Here is a 20876-nt window from a genome sequence, read left to right on the forward strand (position 1 = left end):
GACCCTCGAGGGAAATTGCCAGGGACCTAATTGATCCTCGTCTATTTAAGTCAGCAACACTTTGTGGCAATCTATATATGTTTTTGTGATACCTTTTTTTGTGTCTGTGTGTAGGGGCTGATTCCAGCACTGCAAGAGGTGATGCCTGGTGCATATCATCGTTTTTGTGTGCAGCATGTTTGGAAGAATTTCATAAAGCAATGGAAAGACAAGGCAATTCGAGCCATGGTTTGGGAGTGTTCAAGATGCACCACTGTCCCCCAGTTCCAGCAATGCATGGCACGGTTGAAAGTAAAGAATGAGGCTGCATGGAAGTACTTGGATGGCATCCAGCCCTCAAGTTGGGTGAAAGCTTATTTCAACCACTGGCTGAAATGTGATAATATCACAAACAACATGGCAAAGGTATGGAATGCCAAGATCGTTGGATATAGGTCAAAACTGATTATCACTCTATTGGAGGAACTGAGATGCTACATTATGAGGAGGATGGCTGCACATCAGAGGGTGTTATGAACTGTTCGGGGTAAAATAGCTCCTGCTCAGCAATTGAAACTGGATCAGTTAAAGGTTCTTAGCAATTCGTGGACCCCCACTTGGACTGGAAATCTGCAGCAAGATATGTATGAGGTCAGTGGGAAAGGTGATAGAGTTGGAGTCAATTTAACAACACATACATGTGCATGCAATGTATGGCAGTTGACTGGACTGCCTTGTGAGCATGCTATAACAGCAATTTGTCACAAAAATGAGCCAGCCGAGAACTATGTCCATTAATGGCTTACAGTTGATGCATTGCATGCCACATATGAGCACACCTTAAACCCAGTGAACTCAGACAAGTATTGGCCTGCATCTGATGAACCCAAACCTCTTCCACCAAAACTGAAAAGGCCAATTGGGCGACCCAAGAAACACAGGAAGAAAGACCCAACTGAAGACCAAGGGAGCATGACAAAGAAAGTTAAAAGGACATATGAAGCCAAGTGTAGTAAGTGTGGTCAGATTGGACACTATGACAAGAGTTGTAAGGGGCCACCAGCTTCCAAAACAAACAAGAGCCAAGCAAGACCCCAATCTGTGAGGATTAGCACAGACTCAGTAAATGAAATCTCATTAAGTCAAGGAGGCCCGTCAGAAATTGGTAGTTCTCAGGCACAACAAGTCAACTTGAAAGGATGCAGCCCACCTCCTTCAAATCCAGAAGAAGCAAATGCAGTGTTGACTGAAGAGACAATGAAGGCAGCCAGCACTGGCACACGAAGCAGATTTATGCACTTCATGACAACACCTGGTTTCATGCCACCAAGGCGATCCTCAAGAAAATGAGCTGCTGATGAAGAAGAACAAGGGAGTAGTGCATGAGCCACCAAGGCCCTTTTTTTGTACATTCTGGCCATATTTTTGGAGGCCTTTTACAGATATAATGTAATCATTTAGACGCATGGTCAAGATTGTATTTATAGGCCTCACTTGGAATTTCTATCAGTTGGCTTTTATTTGTAATGCACTTCTGGTTTCTAGTTCTAGGAAGACAATTATGTGTAACTGGTTATATTCTGGACATGCATGTTATGTGGCAGGGTTGATGAATGTGATAATTTCATGTCCATTTTATGTTTTTATCATTTAGCTGCCATATTTTCTGGTTACTGGTTTGTGCACGTTTGTGCTGTCCATATTTTCTGGTTACTGGTTGATGAATGTTGCAGGTTGCCCAAGATTGCAGCTATTATGTGGCAGGGTTGATGCATGTCATAAGTTCATGTCCATTTTATGTTTTTTAACTGAGTTAGCTTGTTGTTGGTCATTTAGCTGCCATATTTGCATTCTGGTGAAGGTTTGTGCTGTGTTATTGATGAAACAGATCATGTCCAATTTTCTGGATGCAGGGACCAATTAGGACCCCGACAATCATTGTCAGGGACCAATTTGGACCCCTACATACTGCATTTCTGATGTCATGCACTTCTATTTTGTTGATCTGGATTGCATTCAAAAGCATATAAGTCAGGGACAGCAAGTGTATATGATGTAATGCACTACTGTTTTTTTAAAATGAGTGCTGCATTTTGTTGATTTGGACATCAACAACTCATGTCCTATAATTCTGGAATCAGGGACCAATAAGTGCCCCGTGTACTTTGTCAGGGACGAAAACGACCCTCGAGTAACATTGCCAGGGACCTAAATGGTCCTCGTGTTTTGCAATCAGTAACAAAATATGCATAACAGTATGCAACTTCTGTATCAGCAATGTCATGAGTTATGTGTCTAAATCAGTAGCAATCTATATCTGTTTGTGATACAATGTAGCAATCTTTTATCCTTCAATCGATGCCTAACTATGCAATAGTCCATACTAAAAGAAGCTTAGCATCCAATACAACATTTGACCAAGGCACAAATATATAATGCCATAATATATTAAGGAATACATTCAAGGCTTATAATAGGCCATATGATAATACACACAAACATATTTGAACTAACACATAATTTGTATAACAACAGGAAAGAGTACTCATTACAATTCACTGAAGGAAAAATACATTTGGGTCACTTGTTTTCACTTTTACTACACTAACAACAAACATACAAATCATGATCACACCAACACAAGCACCTAAGACCCTAGCTGACCTATCAACTGTCCTAATTTTTTTGTCCATCCTATCTAACTCCTCCACCATCTTCAGGTATACATCATTCAGTTTTCTTTCCTGCTGATGAAGCTTCATTCCTTGCTCAGTAATCTTCACATCTTGCTCTCTCATCATCATCTCCACATACTTCAACTTGAAGTTCATTTCAGCAACATCCAACTCCACAGTGTGAATTCTTGCTTCTTCCAGTTCCATGGGTTCATTACACATGTCATCTACCCATCTAAAAAAATCACAATAGGGCTTCTTCTCCTAAAAAAAATAAACACCATGGTTAGCAAGTTTTCCAACTCAATAAAGGGGCAGATTACAAATTCGTACCTTGAAGTTAGGACACCCAAGGAAAGCCCTGTTTGGGTTCCTCTCAGTTTTGGAGGTATAGACAATACTTTGTCTCCCACATTTGCACCTCCAACCAGTGGTCCTTGCCATTGTTCTTCCCCCCATTGATTTACTCCCACTTGACCCCCCCCATGCCAGAAGAAACACTCATCTTCTCCCACGCCCAGAAATTCGGTTGATGGCTTAATGTCTTTCGTCGAGTTTCAATCATCAAAGTGCAAACATTCTGGGGGCGTTTTGCTGTTTACAGATTTGCTCATCAATTTGGGGGATGGAGTTTCCGGTTTAGGGTTCGAATGAAGGCATTTGGGTTTTTTTCAATTTTAGGGTTCATTATTTGGGTTTTATCAATTAATTGGATTCAAGTAAAACGACGTCGTGCTTTCCATGGGTGTCCACCGTCGTCGTCCAGCTTTCCACCGTGTCCACCGTGGAGTCCGCGTCAGCAGATAACGTGCCACATGGGCACCGTTAGTTTGACCGTGACAGAGGAGTTGACAGAAGGACTAACGTGGCGCTTTTTTCATAACTTTAGGGACCAATTTGGTACTTTTATATTGTCAGGGACTAAAATGGATTTCACTAATATTGCTAGGGACCAAAAAGGGTGTTTACTCTAATTTTTATATCATGAGATAAAATGACTAGAAAATCCTTATAATTTTGCGGGTCAACAGGTTTGCGGGTTAACCTGTAACCCGACACGAATTTTTTCGTGTTATTTTTCTTCAACCTGGACACGACCCATTTAATAAATGGGTTGACCCGAACACGGAAATTTCGTGTCGGGTCCGGGTCGGGTTGATGGGTCGTGTCATAAATTGCCACCCCTAGTTTTAGTTATGGGGTTTTGCCTTGGTGGTGAGTTTTGGGGACTTGAAAATTTTGTAAAATTACTCCACATCAGTGTTAATAAATCGGATCAACCCGAAAATCGGTAAATCGGTCATATAATCGGTCCAGTTGAAACAACGAACCAGCCATGCATCAGAACCGGTGTGAACCGATCCGACCCGGCCGGTTTTCATAAAAATCGCTTACCCGGCCCGGTCCCAAAAAAAAATTCCAATTTTTTTTCAAAAAAAAACATAATGGACATATTTGAATATTTATTTATTTATTAACTTACATAAGTTATGTACCTACAACATTAATATTATCTCAATTATGCACTATGCAGAAAATTTTGATTTGATATATAGTTAGAGATTTCATTTTCTGGACCTAAAGCCTCGTATCACAATCATTATATTTTTATTTGATTCTTTATGGATAATAAAATGTTTTTTATTATTTTTTATATTAAAGTTTTTGAAATTTTTATTATTTTTTTTGGAGATTTGAGTATGTTTATAATTTTTTAATATAAATTTTAAAATTGCATATAATAATTGAGTCATGCGATTAAACTAGTGACTCAGTATCCCGACCGGATCAATGAGCGGGCCGATTTTAATAACATGGCTCCATATTTCTAGCAATAATTGACCATCAATTAAATATAAAATCAGTAATTTTGAACTAATATTTTGATTTAACAAATATCTTTTTAATTCATTACAAAAAAATATCTTTTTAATAATATTCCCAAAAAATTTACTTTTCCATCATGTTTTTGAAAATAATAATTTTCGAGAAAAAAAATTTCTTCCTTATTAAACTCAAAAATAGACTAATCAAACATTATAATATAAAATAATAATCGGAAATATGCAATTACAGTTTACACCAAAATCAAGAGGTACGTCAGCGACAAAAAAGCATGGTCGGTGCATTTCATCCTTATCTTCATCTCCACACCCAACACAATCCTCCTCGTTTTAAAAAAGGTTTCATTTATTTATTATTTCAATTATTTTTTTTTTAAATTTATAAAACAAAATTCTAATTTTTAATTTTTCTACAAATACTAAACTTGGTTTGCGGAAAAGCTAAGTAACCATATAATAAACATCTTCTTTTCTCTCTCTTCAAATCTTCTCAATCTTTCAGTGAGTTGTTCTCTGTGCATCTTCTAGCTCCATCAATGGCGTCTGGATCGTCCGGTCGCGGTAACTCCGTCTCCAAAGGGTTCGATTTCGGTTCCGATGACATCCTCTGCTCCTACGATGACTTCGCCAACAGGGATTCGAATTCCAATGGCAATCACACCGATCCCGTTATGGCCCCCAATTCAACTAAGGTATATATACCCATGTACCCTATGTGTTGTTTCGGGCGTTGACTCGCAGTTTTTTAGCCTTTGAGGGCAATTTCCGAACATGGGTCTCACACTCCGGGAGGAAAAGCAATTAGGGTTTAGGAAATTTAAATTTTTTTAGAAAAGAAAGTAAAAACATTGATGATGGAGGAAAACTATTGTTGTGTTTGTTGCAATTTTTCCCTTCTTTCCTGATCCTGATCGTCGCTTTGGTTGTAATTCATCAAGTTTTGGGGTTACTGAATATATTGTTGTTAGTTGATATTGAAGAAATTGGAGTGAATTTGGATGTTTTATTCTCCTGTAATAACATCTGAGGGCGTGAGTGCAATATTGTTTTTGAAGGTTTTATATCAAGTAAACGTTTTGGGATGAATGAATATAAAGATGTTTTCTTTTTTTGTTGTTGAATCGATGGTCTTTCCGATTGGTTAGTTACTTTGACTTATTGGTGAAGTTAGTTTGACTTATTGGTGCAACAAAAATATGATTTACATCTTGTGTGTGGTATGTTGATGGCCTTAAGGTCTTATTTTTTTTTTTTTTTGGAGTAGCTTTAAGAGATGCGGATTCTGGTGTGGTATGCTTGAGCTGTTTAACAATAGAGAGCAAAGAAACATATCAACTGGCTGAGAAGAAAATAGATTACGTGCTTTTAATTTTATAGTATTCATTTGTATCCCGAGTTTGGAAGTGTTGGGTTTTTTGTCTCTATTTGAGAACGTTGGAAGCAAGATGAATGTGTTCAACCTGGTTAATAATTTTGACAGTAGATAGAATCAATGAGGAATTGTGTCCAAGTGTGCCAGGTACAAATGTTTTGAGGGATCAGGTACTGTGATACTTCTCATTTGAGCAGTCAGGTGCCTTATGAATATGATTGGCTGTATGTTTATTATATAATTAATCAATTGTTACATGCAAAACTAGAAAACGTAATATGTTATTGGCGTACTTTGGTTTGGATATATGAAGATGAGTGTAAGTAATTGGTCCACTCCACAAAACTTCATCTTTTGAAGCAAGGTAACTGTGAAAATTAGAGTAAAAACCATAAAGTTTAGGAGGAAGGAGACTCATAATCACATACATATTTTTTAAAGCAGGTGTTCTCCTGTAGAGAGGATTTGACTGTTATTATTTGTTTTCCGTGAGAAAAGAAGTGAAATTGGCCCATTATCTCTAAGTGCTTATTGTGGGTAATTAGGTTTTTTATTTACTTAGAACAGTTATGCTTGCTTTATTCTGAGTTTTCTTGACCATTCTCAAGCTTATTGCTTCTTATATGCATGTATATACTTATAACCATCATGAGTTTCATGTCCCTTTGCACACCTCTAGTAAATTTTTGAATCTCAAATCCGCAAAACTTTTGGCAGGATTTTAACAAATCAAGGATGGCAAGGACATGTATGTTTCCTGCTTCTGCCTATAATCCGCCTGAAGATTCTTTAAGCCAAGATGTGATTGCAACTGTAGAGAAGAGTATGAAAAAATATGCTGACAACCTCATGCGATTTCTTGAGGGAATTAGTTCAAGGCTATCGCAGTTGGAATTATATTGCTACAATCTTGACAAATCTATTGGAGAAATGAGATCTGATTTAAATCGTGATCATGGGGAGCAAGATTCAAAGCTCAAATCTCTTGAAAAGCACATTCAGGAAGTAAGTTGCAACTTGAATTGATAATATATATAAATGCAAATTAGCGTTCAAGTTATATACTTTATGGTGTCCCTCGTTTTGATGTGCTTGATGAATTGCCGTAGGTTTAGGTTGCACAAATACAGGTATGCGTACCCATATTGATATGGAATATGGTAATTTTTTTATAAAAAGGGTATGGGAATTATAGATGTTAGACTATACTACAATTTTGGTCCTCCAAAGATTTGTGATATCAAATTAGTCTTTCAAAGATTTAAATTGACATCAAGATTATCCAAATTGATGTCACACACAGCTTGACAGAAGGATGATTATGATGTCACTTTAAATCTTTGGAGGACTAATTTGATGTCACAAACTTTTGGAAGACTTATTTGATTCAAAGGTATTTTTAGAAGACCAAAATGTTAGTTTACTCTTACTATTATTACAAGGCCTGTTGCCCTTTGCTGTTATTGAATTCCTGTTGTGAAAACTTAAACCCAGATAAGTTTTTGCAGTTTTGGCCTTGGCAGTAAGATGAGCCAATAGCTTTGGGCTCTCATCAAGATGTAGAGGACTCTGGAGAGTTACCATCTTGCCTACCTTCATTCTCATCCTCTCTTATCCTAAGGGGCTATCATTAATGTAACCCATGCACCAAAATCTCACAAGAAATTCACAATAATCATTATTGATAATTTGTAAAAGAGAGATACCAAATGTAACACCCAAAGTGCCATTCATAAGCTGTTGTTGACCTGTTGTCGAATAGTCAAATAAAGGGTAAACACCGGTGCAAAAGACTCTCCGATTTGCGATAGTCAAATAGTCAAATGCCAAAGCTAAAATAAAATAGATTGTCTCAAGGTAAGTTGAAATTCCTATCTTATCATCAATAAAAATAACAAATTATCAAATAAGAATGTTTATCCATGCGTCATGCACTGTCCAACAACACACACAGCTTATGGTAGCAAGGATGCTGGAATTTTTTTTTTTGTCCTGATCCTTCTTCCTCTTCCCTTCCCCTGTCCAGTCTCTCGTTATCTGCCTGATTGAAGTGTTCATTAGACCCTTTTATAATCATCCACACAACAAACAATTGAGATGAACCACTAGCTCATGAACTAGCAGCAATGTCAGTCATGCGGACAAGAACCAGGATCTGTAATTGCTGAGAAGCATGAAGTTAAACTTGATCAAGGCTTATATACCTTTAATGCAGTGTTGCTAGATAAAGAATCCTTTAATGCTAGAAAAATCTGTATTTTCTTGATGATTGTTCCAACCTCATTTTTTCTGATGTTTCTTATGTAGGTTCACAGGTCTGTACAAATTTTAAGAGACAAGCAAGAGCTAGCTGAGACTCAGAAAGAATTAGCCAAGCTTCAACTTGCTCAGAAAGAGTCATCTTCCTCAAGCCATCCTCAGTCTAATGAGGAGAGATCTTCTCCTTCTATCACGGATTCCAAAAAAACTGATAATGCATCGGATGCACACAACCAGCAGTTAGCTCTTGCTCTGCCCCATCAAATTGCCCCTCAGCAGCAGCCTGCGGCACCCCAGACCCAAACTCCTGCACCAAATGTGACTCAAGCTACTCAACAACCTCCTTATTACATGCCTCCCCCTCCACAAGCTGTGGCCCAGCTCTCCCAGAATCAGTATTTACCTTCTGATCAACAATATCGAGCACCCCAACTACAGCAACCAACACCATCTCAAGTAACCCCGTCCCCACCTGCGCAGCAATATTCTCAGTATCAGCAGCCACAGCAACAACTGCCGCAGCCGCCGCAGCAGCAGCAATGGCCGCAGCAGGTGCAACCTCCACAACAACCCTCAATGCAACCTCAAATGAGACCCCCCTCATCAAGTGTGTATCCTCCATACCAGCCAAGTCAAGCAACAAATCAATCTCCCACAGAAACACTGCCAAACAGCATGCCCATGCAAATGGCATATTCAGGGGTTCCTCCACCTGGGTCTAGCCGTGCTGATACCATACCATATGGATATGGAGGAGCTGGTAGAACAGTTCCACAGCAATCCCCACCCCAGCAACAGATCAAGGGGTCTTATACTGCACAAGGAGGTGACATGTATGGAACTTCCGGGACCCACCCGGCGCTGCCTCCTCCTCCTCCTGGTAGTGCATACATGATGTATGATGGTGAAGGAGGAAGAACACATCTTCCACCACCCCAACCTCATTTTGCTCAAGGTGGATATCCTCCAACAAGTGCTTCCCTTCAGAACCCCACAGGTCATAATCTTATGGTAAGAAATCCTAGCCAGTCACAATTTGCTCGCAACCATCCATACAATGAGTTGATTGAGAAATTGGCGAGCATGGGATTCAGGGGTGAACATGTGGCAAGTGTGATCCAGAGGATGGAGGAGAGTGGACAGCCTATAGATTTCAACTCTGTACTTGACAGGTTGAATGTGCATGGCTCTGTGGGTCCCCAAAGAGGATGGTCAGGGTAAAAAAAACTTGTCTGGAACGCTCTGTTTGAGCAGAACTTTGTTCACCAACTGAATGCTACGCTTAAATCATTGCGTGTTTTAGTATGCATGGAATAAAAGTTTTATGTAATTGGCACGGTTTATCTTCGTATGTAAATGTCTTGAGATGTGAGGATCATCTAGTATTTTTACAGAAAATCCTTCACTTGTTTATTTTTTATTTACATTTTAAAGAAATGCATGGAACTTCTTAATTATTTACAATCCACCGCTTTTGTTTTAAAAACATTTGCGTGTTGGTGTCCGACATTGACACGTTCTGATATGCGGTCAATATTTTAGTATACGCGGTCAATGTTTTGACTTATGTTTTTGTCAATTTTTTTTGACATGCGGTTAATGTTTCGACATGCATCCGATATATTTTTTTTAGGTCTAAATTTTATTTTATTAACTAAAAATAAAAAAAATTATAAGTTAATTTTATTCTATTATAAAATTTGACATAAAAAATTAGCAAGTTATGAAAAATAAGTTTTTCTTTATATCTATATTATGGAATTTGAATATTTGATTGGTTATATGATTTATTGTGAATTATTTAATACATATATTAAAAATATTATTTAATATCAAAACGTGTCATAACATATAAAAATATGATATTTTTTAGAATTAATGTGTCAGGGTGTCGTGTGTATCGTGTTCCGTATTGGTGTCGGTACAACACAGGATGTAAGCGCAAATAATTTTAAAGAGAATTTTTACTTTATCTCTTATCTATTTTTATAAAATATAACGCTTATAAAAAATTTATAACTAATATGAATTTCTTCTATTTTAAGATTTTGTAATCGTTCACTTTTAAGGAGAAACGGGAGCAAATCTAGGACGAGTTTCAATAATTGGAGACCAAACAATGACCTGGGATATTATTTGATTCTTAATTGTGATTGATGCGAATCTAGTCTTTTAAATTAAAATTTTCCTCCCTCTGTATATATGATTATGAATTTATGATTAATTGATGTTGAGTATTAAGACTTTGTACATTTTTATTAATTATTTTATAATACGATGATATATGGGTTTAAGACGAGAGGAATTAGCCCAAAAAAAGAAAAAAGGAAAACCACTAAGATTTAGATACATACAAAGCAGGTTTGGATGCCAATAAGTCAACTTAAAATTCATTGGATGCGGAAAGAGTCAAAAGTGAGGGATAAAGGCAAGAGGGGTGGTGATGTTAGGGAATATGTCAAATGTCACAGCTGGAAGCTTGCAATGGAATAAAGGACTTGTTTGGTTTGGCTAAACGATAGAAAATCATTAATTAGAAGCTTCCTTGTTTTGTACCCCATTGGTTGATAATTTCTAAGGAGTTAACCTAACCCATTGGGCAGACAGAAAGTAAAAGTGCATGTGCACAGCTAAGATAAAACTAAAAGCCTCTGCCTCAGTGCCATTTGGAGACTAAGCATATAGCGCGATGAATCATGAATTGCAGGCGTTGCTCTTAATATAATAATATTATCATCATCATCATAATACGATATGGGCACAATTTCTTTTAAAGGAAAAAAAAATGCAATAAAGGTAGATGTTATCTCGTTATAATCGAAGATCAGACATACATTAATACATATCACATTTAATTTTTCTTTTGATGAAAGGATGTACAAATACATTTAATTATAGAAATGTATCTTATTTAATTTTTGAATTTCCATCTAATTATTTATGAAATGTCCATCTATTTTAATTAAGAAAAATATATTTCTTATATTGCTTCATATAATTTTATCTCATATAATATATAAAAAATAAATGAAATCTATTTTTTTTTCTTTTTTACTGAATGAATCTTATTTTTTTTTATATTGTACGAAATAAATTATATGACGCAAGATGATTCTACGTTGATTAATTTCCATGTACAATAAATTATTTCTTAACCATTAAGACTAGAAGAAGACTAGGTCTGCTCCAAGGGAAAGTCACGTACGGGATCCACAGCTTTGATATGGTCCACTTCAGTGGACCCCACCTCGTCTTTGGACAAGTTGGCAACTACACAATCCACGGCGTCGCATCACTCGCATAAAAACCGCCGTGTTCATTTCAAAATCCATGTCCTTGTTAGTATTCAATTTTCCCCTATCATTCTTATATTATTGCTTCTATTTTGAAACCAACCAAGCGCGTAGCGTGCCCCTTCGTTTTTTCTCTTTTTTTGGATACACGCCCCTTTGTTTTTTTGCTATTGCTATCCACAGTCTTGAAATTCTTCGAATCTATGATCGCGTTCACAGTGTAGTGTGTGAATTTTACTAGTTCTCCAATATAACTATCCTCTATGATAAAGTTAATTATTACTTAATATTATAAAGGAGATATGGCCGTATATTACTTAAAGAAAGAGCCTCAAAGTGCCATTGCGAGTGGGGAACCTTGAAATCAGGGAAAGTAAACAAACTTTAATTGTTCTTTATCATTGATTGAGATTCCAACCTTTTTCTTTATCATATATTTACCATACCCAGCAAAATCTCACAAAAAGGAAATAAAACTACTTCATAGCCCTTTCTCAAAATCATAATATATTGTTTCCTTTTCCCCCCTTTCTTTGGTTATTTTTAATACATGCATTCACATTTTTAGTTTAGTTAACATATTTAGGCCTTAATTTTAATTTAAAATATACAAATAAATGTTTGAAAATAAACTAAATTATTTCTTTGAATTATAAATTATGACATGATGGTATTGTGGTTCAATTTCTAATTCAATCTTTTAAAGTATCGTGCAGCTGAACAGCTTAACCTACAATTATATAAGAGTCCCAATTCTGCAAAACTCACCATTTTTCTGCAACGTCACAACTAAGTAAAACTATAGATAGATAGATAGAGATAGAGTAATGATCTGCTAATTGGTTGATGGAAACAAATTCATTAGGGCTGCCATGACGAGGAAGCCTTGGATCTTCGTTGCTATCGTCCATGAACTATGCCTGTCACAGTTTTTTTCATTTATATAAAAACGCTACTCTGGATGTTTACCCGGGTACAACCCTTCTTACCCGGGTAACTAATTCAACCATTTTTCCAGATTCAAGAACTCTACCCGGGTACACTCCTCTCTATCCGGGTAGATACAAAATTTCAAAAAATACCAGGGTAGGGAGGGGTGTACCCGGGTAGGCTTCATGGTCAATGGTCAAACAGGGACAGATTGGTGTTATGTTTTCTGAAGGGGTTAAATTTTCGAATTAGTTTCAAATGAAGGTCAAATTGATAATTAATTATTAATTAAAGGTTATAAGGGTAAAAAAGCCATTACATATACCTCGAAAAGAAATACGGAAGACGACAAAGTAAAAACGTTGAATAAACATATGATTAGATTTTTTGGTATAATCCATTAAAAATAATTACAAAATTAGTCTCAACGCGCTTACGCGCTCTTTCTTCTTCCGGTGTCTTTCAGCAGGTACCCACCACGTTAGTCACCTCTTTCATACTCTCTCTCTCTAGCTTTTGTTCTGTTTTTTGCTTTCTCTCTCTGTAACCGTCACCACTCTCACTCGCAGCACCTTGTTCAACTTAAGCGACTACAGTTACAGCGTTTTAGGGATCAGATTCAGATGCTATGAGCCTTCACCCCCGTCACTCTCGGCCGGTGGCCACCGCTCCTCCTGAGGAGGACGAGCCCTACAACATCATCCCAGTCCACAACCTCCTCGTGGACCACCCCTCCCTCCGCTTCCCGGAGGTCCGCGCCGCCGTCGCGGCCATCAAAGCCGTCGGAGACCTCCGGCGTCCGCCATTCGCGCAATGGCTCCCTCACTTTGACCTCCTCGATTGGCTCGCCCTCTTCTTCGGGTTCCAGAAAGATAATGTCCGCAACCAGCGTGAGCACCTTGTCCTCCACCTCGCCAACGCTCAGATGCGCCTTACTCCGCCGCCGGACAACATTGACACACTCGATGCCACCGTCCTCCGCCGCTTTCGCAAAAAGCTCCTCAAGAACTACACCTCCTGGTGCTCCTACCTTGGCAAGAAGTCCAACATCTGGATCTCCGATCGCCAGCGCGGCGGCGACCCCTCCGCCCAACGGCGAGAACTCCTCTATGTGTGCCTCTACCTCCTTATCTGGGGCGAGGCTGCAAATCTGCGGTTTGTACCGGAGTGCATCTGTTACATCTTCCATAACATGGCGAATGAACTGAACAGAATCTTGGAAGATTACATCGATGAGAACACGGGGCAGCCTGTGATGCCTTCGGTTTCTGGTGAGAATGCTTTCCTGAACTTTGTGGTGAAGCCTATCTATGAGACAATTAGACGTGAGGTGGATAGTAGTAGGAATGGGACTGCTCCTCATGCTGATTGGAGGAACTATGATGATATCAATGAGTATTTTTGGAGTAGGAGGTGTTTTGAGAAGCTCAAGTGGCCTATTGATATTGGGAGTAACTTCTTTGTGACGGGAAGTGGGGGGAAGCGTGTGGGTAAGACTGGGTTTGTTGAACAGAGGTCGTTTTGGAATCTGTTGAGGAGTTTTGATAGGCTTTGGGTGATGTTGATTTTGTTTCTTCAGGCTGCTATCATTGTGGCTTGGGAGGGGAGGACTTATCCTTGGCAAGCTTTGGAGGAAAGGACTGTGCAGGTCAGGGTTTTGACCATTTTCTTCACTTGGAGTGGTATGAGGTTTGTTCAATCTTTGCTTAATATAGGGATGCAATACAAATTGGTGTCAAGGGAGACAATGGGGCTTGGAGTAAGGATGGTGATGAAAAGTATTGTCTCTGCCGGGTGGATTGTTGTGTTTGGCATATTTTATGGGAGGATATGGACGCAGAGAAACCATGATAGACGGTGGTCGCCCGCAGCAGATAGGCGGGTGGTAAACTTTCTGGAGGTTGTGTGTGTTTTCATCATTCCGGAGCTTCTAGCCTTAGCCCTTTTCATAATTCCTTGGATTAGAAATTTTGTTGAGAACACAAATTGGAGGATTTTTTATATGTTATCATGGTGGTTCCAGAGCAGAAGTTTTGTTGGTCGGGGTTTGAGAGAAGGTCTTGTAGACAACATTAAGTATTCATTATTTTGGGTGGTGGTACTAGCCACAAAGTTTTGTTTTAGTTACTTTTTGCAGATCAAACCCATGATTGCTCCTACAAAGGCAGTGTTGGACCTTAAGAATGTTAATTATCAATGGCATGAGTTTTTGCATAACAGCAACCGGTTTGCTGTTGGGTTGCTGTGGCTTCCAGTTGTTTTGATTTATCTAATGGATATACAGATTTGGTATTCAATATATTCATCTTTTGTTGGGGCCGCTGTTGGGTTGTTTGCACACTTGGGTGAGATTCGAAATATACAACAGTTGAAATTGAGGTTCCAGTTTTTTGCTAGTGCAATTCAGTTTAATCTCATGCCAGAGGAGCAATTGTTGAATGCTAGAGGAACGTTGAAAAGCAAGTTTAAGGATGCCATCCACAGGTTGAAGCTTAGGTATGGGCTTGGTCGGCCCTATAAGAAGCTTGAGTCTAATCAAGTTGAGGCCAACAAGTTTGCTTTGATATGGAATGAGATTATTATGTGTTTTAGGGAGGAGGATATTATCTCTGACAAAGAGTTGGAGCTGTTGGAGCTGCCACAGAACTCTTGGAATGTTAGGGTTATCCGCTGGCCATGTTTTCTTCTCTGCAATGAGTTATTGCTGGCACTCAGTCAGGCCAAAGAACTAGTGGATGATACTGATAAGAGGCTTTGGAATAAGATATGCAATAATGAGTATAGACGCTGTGCTGTCATTGAAGCATATGATAGTGTCAAGCACTTACTTCTTGAGATTATCAGATCCAATAGTGAAGAGCATTCTATTGTGACTGTTCTGTTTCAGGAAATCGATCACTCTCTTGAGATTGAGAAATTCACTAAAACATTCAAAACAACAGAACTGCCTCAGCTCCACAGCAAGTTGATAAAACTTGTCGAGTTATTAAACAAGCCCATTAAGGATCTGAACCAAGTGGTGCATACCCTTCAGGCCCTTTATGAGATTGCTATCCGAGATTTTTTCAAGGAAAAAAGAAACCCTATTCAGCTAAAGGAGGATGGTTTGGCTCAACATAATCCTGCTTCTGGTCTACTGTTTGAGAATGCAATTCAGTTGCCTGACACCAACAATGAGAACTTCTATCAGCAGGCGCGGCGCTTGCACACAATTCTCACCTCTAGGGATTCAATGCAAAACATCCCAATAAATCTAGAAGCTAGACGAAGGATTGCTTTTTTCAGTAACTCACTTTTTATGAATATGCCCCATGCTCCCCAAGTTGAGAAAATGATGGCTTTTAGTGTTCTAACACCTTACTATAATGAAGAAGTGTTATTCAGCAAAGAGCAGCTAAAAACTGAGAATGAAGATGGGATTTCAATCCTGTACTATTTGCAGACTATATATGATGATGAGTGGAAGAATTTTATGGAGAGGATGCATCGGGAGGGGATGTCAAAAGACAGTGATATTTGGAGTGATAAACTTAGAGATTTGAGGCTCTGGGCTTCCTGCAGAGGCCAGACACTATCACGGACAGTTAGAGGAATGATGTACTACTATCGGGCCCTCAAGATGTTGGCTTTTCTGGATTCTGCATCAGAAATGGATATTAGAGAAGGCTCGCATGAACTTGTTTCAATGAGGCGAGATAATTTAGAAAGTTTCAACTCTGTACAGTCACCTTCCTCTAAGAGTTTAAGTAGAGCGAGCAGTTCAGTAAGTTTATTATTCAAAGGCCATGAGAACGGGACTGCTTTAATGAAATTCACATATGTGGTTGCTTGCCAGATATATGGAACTCAGAAGTCAAAAAAGGATCCTCATGCTGATGAAATTCTCTATCTAATGAAAAACAATGAGGCCCTTCGAGTTGCCTACGTTGATGAGAAAACCACTGGAAGAGATGAGATGGAGTATTACTCTGTTCTTGTTAAGTATGATCAACAGATGCAGAAGGAGGTGGAAATTTACCGAGTGAAGTTGCCTGGTCCCTTGAAGCTTGGGGAAGGAAAGCCAGAAAATCAAAACCATGCCATCATCTTCACTCGCGGTGATGCAGTTCAGACTATTGATATGAATCAGGACAACTACTTTGAGGAGACACTTAAAATGCGAAATCTCTTGGAAGAATACAAGCATTACTATGGTATCCGGAAACCCACTATTTTGGGAGTTAGGGAACACATTTTTACTGGTTCTGTTTCCTCTCTTGCATGGTTCATGTCAGCTCAGGAAACAAGTTTTGTCACCTTAGGACAGAGGGTTTTGGCAAATCCTTTGAAAGTTAGAATGCATTATGGTCATCCAGACGTGTTTGACAGGTTTTGGTTCTTAACTCGAGGTGGGATCAGTAAAGCTTCCCGAGTGATCAACATAAGTGAGGATATTTTTGCTGGCTTTAATTGTACTCTCCGTGGAGGTAATGTCACACACCATGAATACATTCAGGTTGGAAAGGGAAGGGATGTTGGGTTGAATCAAGTATCAATGTTTGAAGCAAAGGTTGCCAGTGGAAATGGGGAGCAAATCCTAAGCAGAGATGTGTACAGATTGGGTCATAGGCTGGATTTTTTCCGGATGCTGTCATTCTTCTACACTACTGTTGGGTTCTTCTTCAACACGATGATGGTGGTTCTGACTGTGTATGCATTTTTATGGGGTCGACTATATCTTGCACTTAGTGGTGTTGAGAATGCGATGGAAAGTAACAGCAATAATAATAAAGCACTTGGTACTATATTGAATCAGCAGTTCATCATTCAACTTGGACTTTTCACTGCCCTTCCAATGATTGTAGAGAATTCCCTTGAGCATGGGTTCCTTCAAGCTATCTGGGATTTCTTGACAATGCAGCTCCAGCTCTCATCAGTATTTTACACATTCTCTATGGGTACCCGTAGTCATTTCTTCGGCCGGACTGTACTGCATGGTGGGGCAAAATATCGAGCTACTGGTCGTGGTTTTGTTGTAGAGCACAAGAGTTTTGCTGAAAACTATAGACTCTACGCCCGGAGCCATTTTGTTAAAGCAATTGAATTGGGGCTAATACTTATAATTTATGCAAAATACAGTCCTGTTGCAACTGACACATTTGTTTATATAGCCATGACCATCACTAGTTGGTTCTTAGTTGCATCATGGATTATGACTCCTTTTGTGTTCAATCCTTCTGGCTTTGATTGGTTAAAAACTGTTTATGATTTTGATGACTTTATGAACTGGATTTGGTACAGTGGAAGTGTGTTTGCCAAAGCTGAACAGAGCTGGGAAAGGTGGTGGTATGAAGAGCAGGATCATCTAAAGGTAACTGGCCTTTGGGGAAAGCTTATGGAGATTATCTTAGACCTTCGATTCTTCTTTTTCCAGTATGGAATTGTCTATCAATTAGGAATTGCTGCTGGAAGTACCAGTATTGCTGTTTACTTGTTATCTTGGATTTATTTGTTGGTTGTATCTTTGATTTATGCGGTGGTAGTGTATGCCCGGAACAAATATGCTGCCAAAGAACATATCTATTATCGGCTGGTTCAGTTCCTTGTCATAATTCTTGGAATACTTGTGATAGTTGCTTTGCTGGAATTCACTCAATTCAAATTTGTGGATGTTTTTACAAGCCTCTTGGCATTCATTCCTACTGGCTGGGGCCTGTTATTGATTGCCCAAGTATTCAGGCCATTTTTGCAGTCCACTATCTTTTGGAATGGTGTTGTTTCAGTAGCTCGTCTGTATGATATAATGCTTGGAGTCATTGTCATGGTCCCTGTGGCACTACTATCTTGGTTGCCTGGGTTTCAGAATATGCAAACCCGAATTCTTTTCAATGAAGCATTCAGCAGGGGTCTCCGGATATTCCAAATTGTTACAGGAAAAAAATCTCAAAGTTGACTGTGGCTCAAGGTAACTTCTATTCATATTTTTTAGTGGTTTTTAGTGTTTAAATTTAGTGTTTTTGGCTAGTTGTTATTGTATGCATATGAGTTAATTGGTTGCTGATGGACAAGTTTAACAAGACAATGCTGCTTTTGAGCTAATAAAATAAATATCCTTTCTTTCTGTTTCTCCCTTGTGTGACTGTTATCCTTGATTCTGGGTCTTGAAATTAAGGAAATCATCAGTTATCACAAAGATGTAAACACATACGTGATTAAGCAGGCAATGAATTGCCTCATCACATTTTTTTGTATCATGAACATTCAATTCACTTTTTCTTCTCATGTTAAATGAAGGACAGGCAATGACTCCTACAATTTACATGAGCCCTTATTTGGCACAATTTTATTTGGTGATTTTCTGTTATGTGTTTGGTGTTAGGCTAATCAGTTGCTGTTGATTTTGATTGTTGTCTTTTTATGAACTAGTGTTTGGTAATGATTTTCTTGTGGTTCCGGACATTTTTTTTAATGCCATCATGCTTGAAATAGAATGAATGCATTTCATAAGTTGGGTTATTTTCCTGGCAATTCTGGCTTTGATTTTTACTTTGGTTTAACCGAACATCGGTTCTTTTATATGGAGGGTAAGTTTTGAGGATTGACCTTAAAACTCGAGAGCTAGGTTTCTTTACAATTGGAAAGGAAATGTGGAATTGACATTGGGCAAAAAGGAGTCAATTTTAATATTGTTTGACTTATTATTTTATTTAAAATTCCATAAAAACTTGTTTGCTTAAATATATATTTTAGGGGATTTCAATTTATGATAAAATCAAAGACCTTTAAGGATACTATCTGTTACTTTCCAGTCAGGTTCTAATATGTTTGTATTGGTGTCCTTCTCTCCCGTTTTGGATCTTTCCAGCTGTCTCTTTCATTGTCTATGCACCATTCAATCAGCTCTTCGGTTATGCATCACTCCAGTCATCCGGTCTGTGTTTATTTTTCCAGCAAAGCTCATTTTGTTGTCTCTCTTACTGTGTTTGAGATGTCTCATTTCTCTGTGTTGTATCTTCAGTAGGGTTTGAGTGCCTTTCACTTTATGCTGTTTATGGAGCTAGACTTAAGATATTTGTCTGTGGTAACTTTCTTGTTAATATTATATTTATCCTAAATTTAAGCCGGATTGATCCATATATTGTGATCACTGTCCATATATTGTGATCACTGTGAGTTTGTCTATTTTGTGAAAGTTACAACCAAAGGCTTAAGTTCTAATATGTTGAGTGCTATGGAATTGGTTAATTTTGCTTTTTGTGTTTGAGCTATTAGGGTGTCTTATGAATATGACTCTGCCATAACTTTGTTTCACTTATGTTTTCATGCCCTGAAGTCCCTGAAGTGATGATAGCCTTCGGTACCATGTTTCTAGTGAAGCACCATTTGCTTTAATGAGTATAAATATATGTTCACCAAAAAAGAAAAATATAAATGCTTATTTTATTGTGGAGGAATGGACTATTTTATTGCAAGTTAATGCTTATTTTTCTGTTTTTCTGGGTGCTTTTTGGCTGTGCCTTATAAATAAACTTGTAATACCTGTTTCGCTGATCCTTGGCCAGCATTTTACAATGGCTATGCATGGAGTATTCTATTTCTATGCTTATATTTATGATTTCTCCATTTATCTGCGTCTGACTGTGTTTCTTGTCGATAATTGAGGGTTCTGGTAGTTCTTTTATCTGATTCCTGTTTTACTTCTGGTTCCTTTCATATATCTATCTGTGTATACCTGTAGTAACACTGGCATTCTGTACCGTTTAGTTTTGTCCTCCTTTGAACCTTTCATGTGACTGAGTTAATTAGCAGCTACCTATATTTTGGTATTTATCTTTTTAGCTAATTGTTTTGTATTATTATATTTGCAGGATTGACCTTGCAAAGGTTTGTAGAGAGGCTGTGGAAGACGAGAGGCTAAAATTTGCTTTGTTTCCCAAATTTTCCTCTTGTTATGTGAGGGTTATTGTTGGAGTTAGTGGCTGTGATTATATTTTGTTTCTGATCGAGGAAATGGGAGAATATTATTATTTTTGCTTTCCTTTGATAACCATATTATTGTAATTAGTCAATTCTCACTTTTAAAATTATTTTTGGTCGCTGATCTTGTGGTTATGTGTGCTCTTACATCCTTGGCAGAAAACGGCTTATTGTACCATTATTTAGATTTATTAGCAAAGTTCCATAGTCGGAGATGTGGGCTTGTTTGATTTTATTTTTTTATTTTTTTTATGAAATTCATGGCATAGAAATATTATTATTTTTGCTTTCCTTTGATGGCCATATTATTGTAATTAGTCAATTCTCACTTTTAAAATTAGTTTTGGTCGCTGATCTTGTGATTATGTGTGCTCTTACATCCTTGGTAGAAAACGGCTTGTTGATCGTAGAATGATAGGTAGTACCATTATTTAGATTTATTAGCAAAGCTCCATAGTCGGAGATATGGGCTTGTTTGATTCTTTATTTTTATTTATTTTATGAAACTCATGGTGTAAGTAGAACAAGGCCATATTCATTCGCTAATATCATGCAAGACATCAAGTCC

General features: G+C 38.1%; 3 protein-coding genes and 1 non-coding gene across 4 annotated transcripts; 3 read left to right on the plus strand and 1 right to left on the minus strand.

The window, feature by feature from the left end:
* Positions 1–2534: 2534 nt before the first annotated feature.
* LOC133292136 (uncharacterized protein At4g04775-like) lies at positions 2535–3098 on the minus strand. The gene is made up of 2 exons (XM_061490514.1): positions 2988–3098; positions 2535–2918 (listed from the first exon to the last, which is right to left on the minus strand). Exons 1-2 carry the CDS (start codon positions 3096–3098, stop codon positions 2535–2537), a joined length of 495 nt encoding a protein of 164 aa, XP_061346498.1.
* A 1857-nt stretch (positions 3099–4955) lies between these two features.
* LOC133292133 (uncharacterized) lies at positions 4956–9589 on the plus strand. The gene is made up of 3 exons (XM_061490512.1): positions 4956–5190; positions 6588–6875; positions 8178–9589. The coding sequence occupies exons 1-3, from the start codon at positions 5035–5037 to the stop codon at positions 9348–9350; spliced, it is 1617 nt and encodes a 538-aa protein (XP_061346496.1). The 5' UTR covers positions 4956–5034; the 3' UTR covers positions 9351–9589.
* A 3322-nt stretch (positions 9590–12911) lies between these two features.
* On the plus strand, positions 12912–20481 carry LOC133292135 (callose synthase 12-like). Its single transcript, XM_061490513.1, has 2 exons — positions 12912–18296; positions 20200–20481. The coding sequence occupies exon 1, from the start codon at positions 12981–12983 to the stop codon at positions 18282–18284; it is 5304 nt and encodes a 1767-aa protein (XP_061346497.1). The 5' UTR covers positions 12912–12980; the 3' UTR covers positions 18285–18296; positions 20200–20481.
* On the plus strand, positions 15934–16014 carry LOC133292140 (small nucleolar RNA J33). The gene has a single exon (XR_009748879.1). It is a non-coding gene; the product is annotated as a small nucleolar RNA J33 (small nucleolar RNA).
* Positions 20482–20876: the final 395 nt, after the last annotated feature.

The sequence above is a fragment of the Gastrolobium bilobum genome, unplaced genomic scaffold (assembly GCF_033153095.1).
Source record: "Gastrolobium bilobum isolate Gb01-03AN ecotype WA unplaced genomic scaffold, APGP_CSIRO_Gbil_v1 utg124576, whole genome shotgun sequence".
In the NCBI taxonomy this organism is placed as follows: Eukaryota; Viridiplantae; Streptophyta; class Magnoliopsida; order Fabales; family Fabaceae; genus Gastrolobium; species Gastrolobium bilobum.

Coding starts and splice junctions, on each gene's coding strand:
- LOC133292135 (XM_061490513.1), top strand. CDS start 12,981: ATGAGCCTTCACCCCCGTCACTCTCGGCCGGTGGCCACCGCTCCTCCT.
- LOC133292133 (XM_061490512.1), top strand. CDS start 5,035: ATGGCGTCTGGATCGTCCGGTCGCGGTAACTCCGTCTCCAAAGGGTTC. Junction 5,191..6,587: donor TGGCCCCCAATTCAACTAAG/GTATATATACCC, acceptor AACTTTTGGCAG/GATTTTAACAAATCAAGGAT. Junction 6,876..8,177: donor TTGAAAAGCACATTCAGGAA/GTAAGTTGCAAC, acceptor TTTCTTATGTAG/GTTCACAGGTCTGTACAAAT.
- LOC133292136 (XM_061490514.1), bottom strand. CDS start 3,098: ATGGCAAGGACCACTGGTTGGAGGTGCAAATGTGGGAGACAAAGTATT. Junction 2,919..2,987: donor TTGGGTGTCCTAACTTCAAG/GTACGAATTTGT, acceptor TATTTTTTTTAG/GAGAAGAAGCCCTATTGTGA.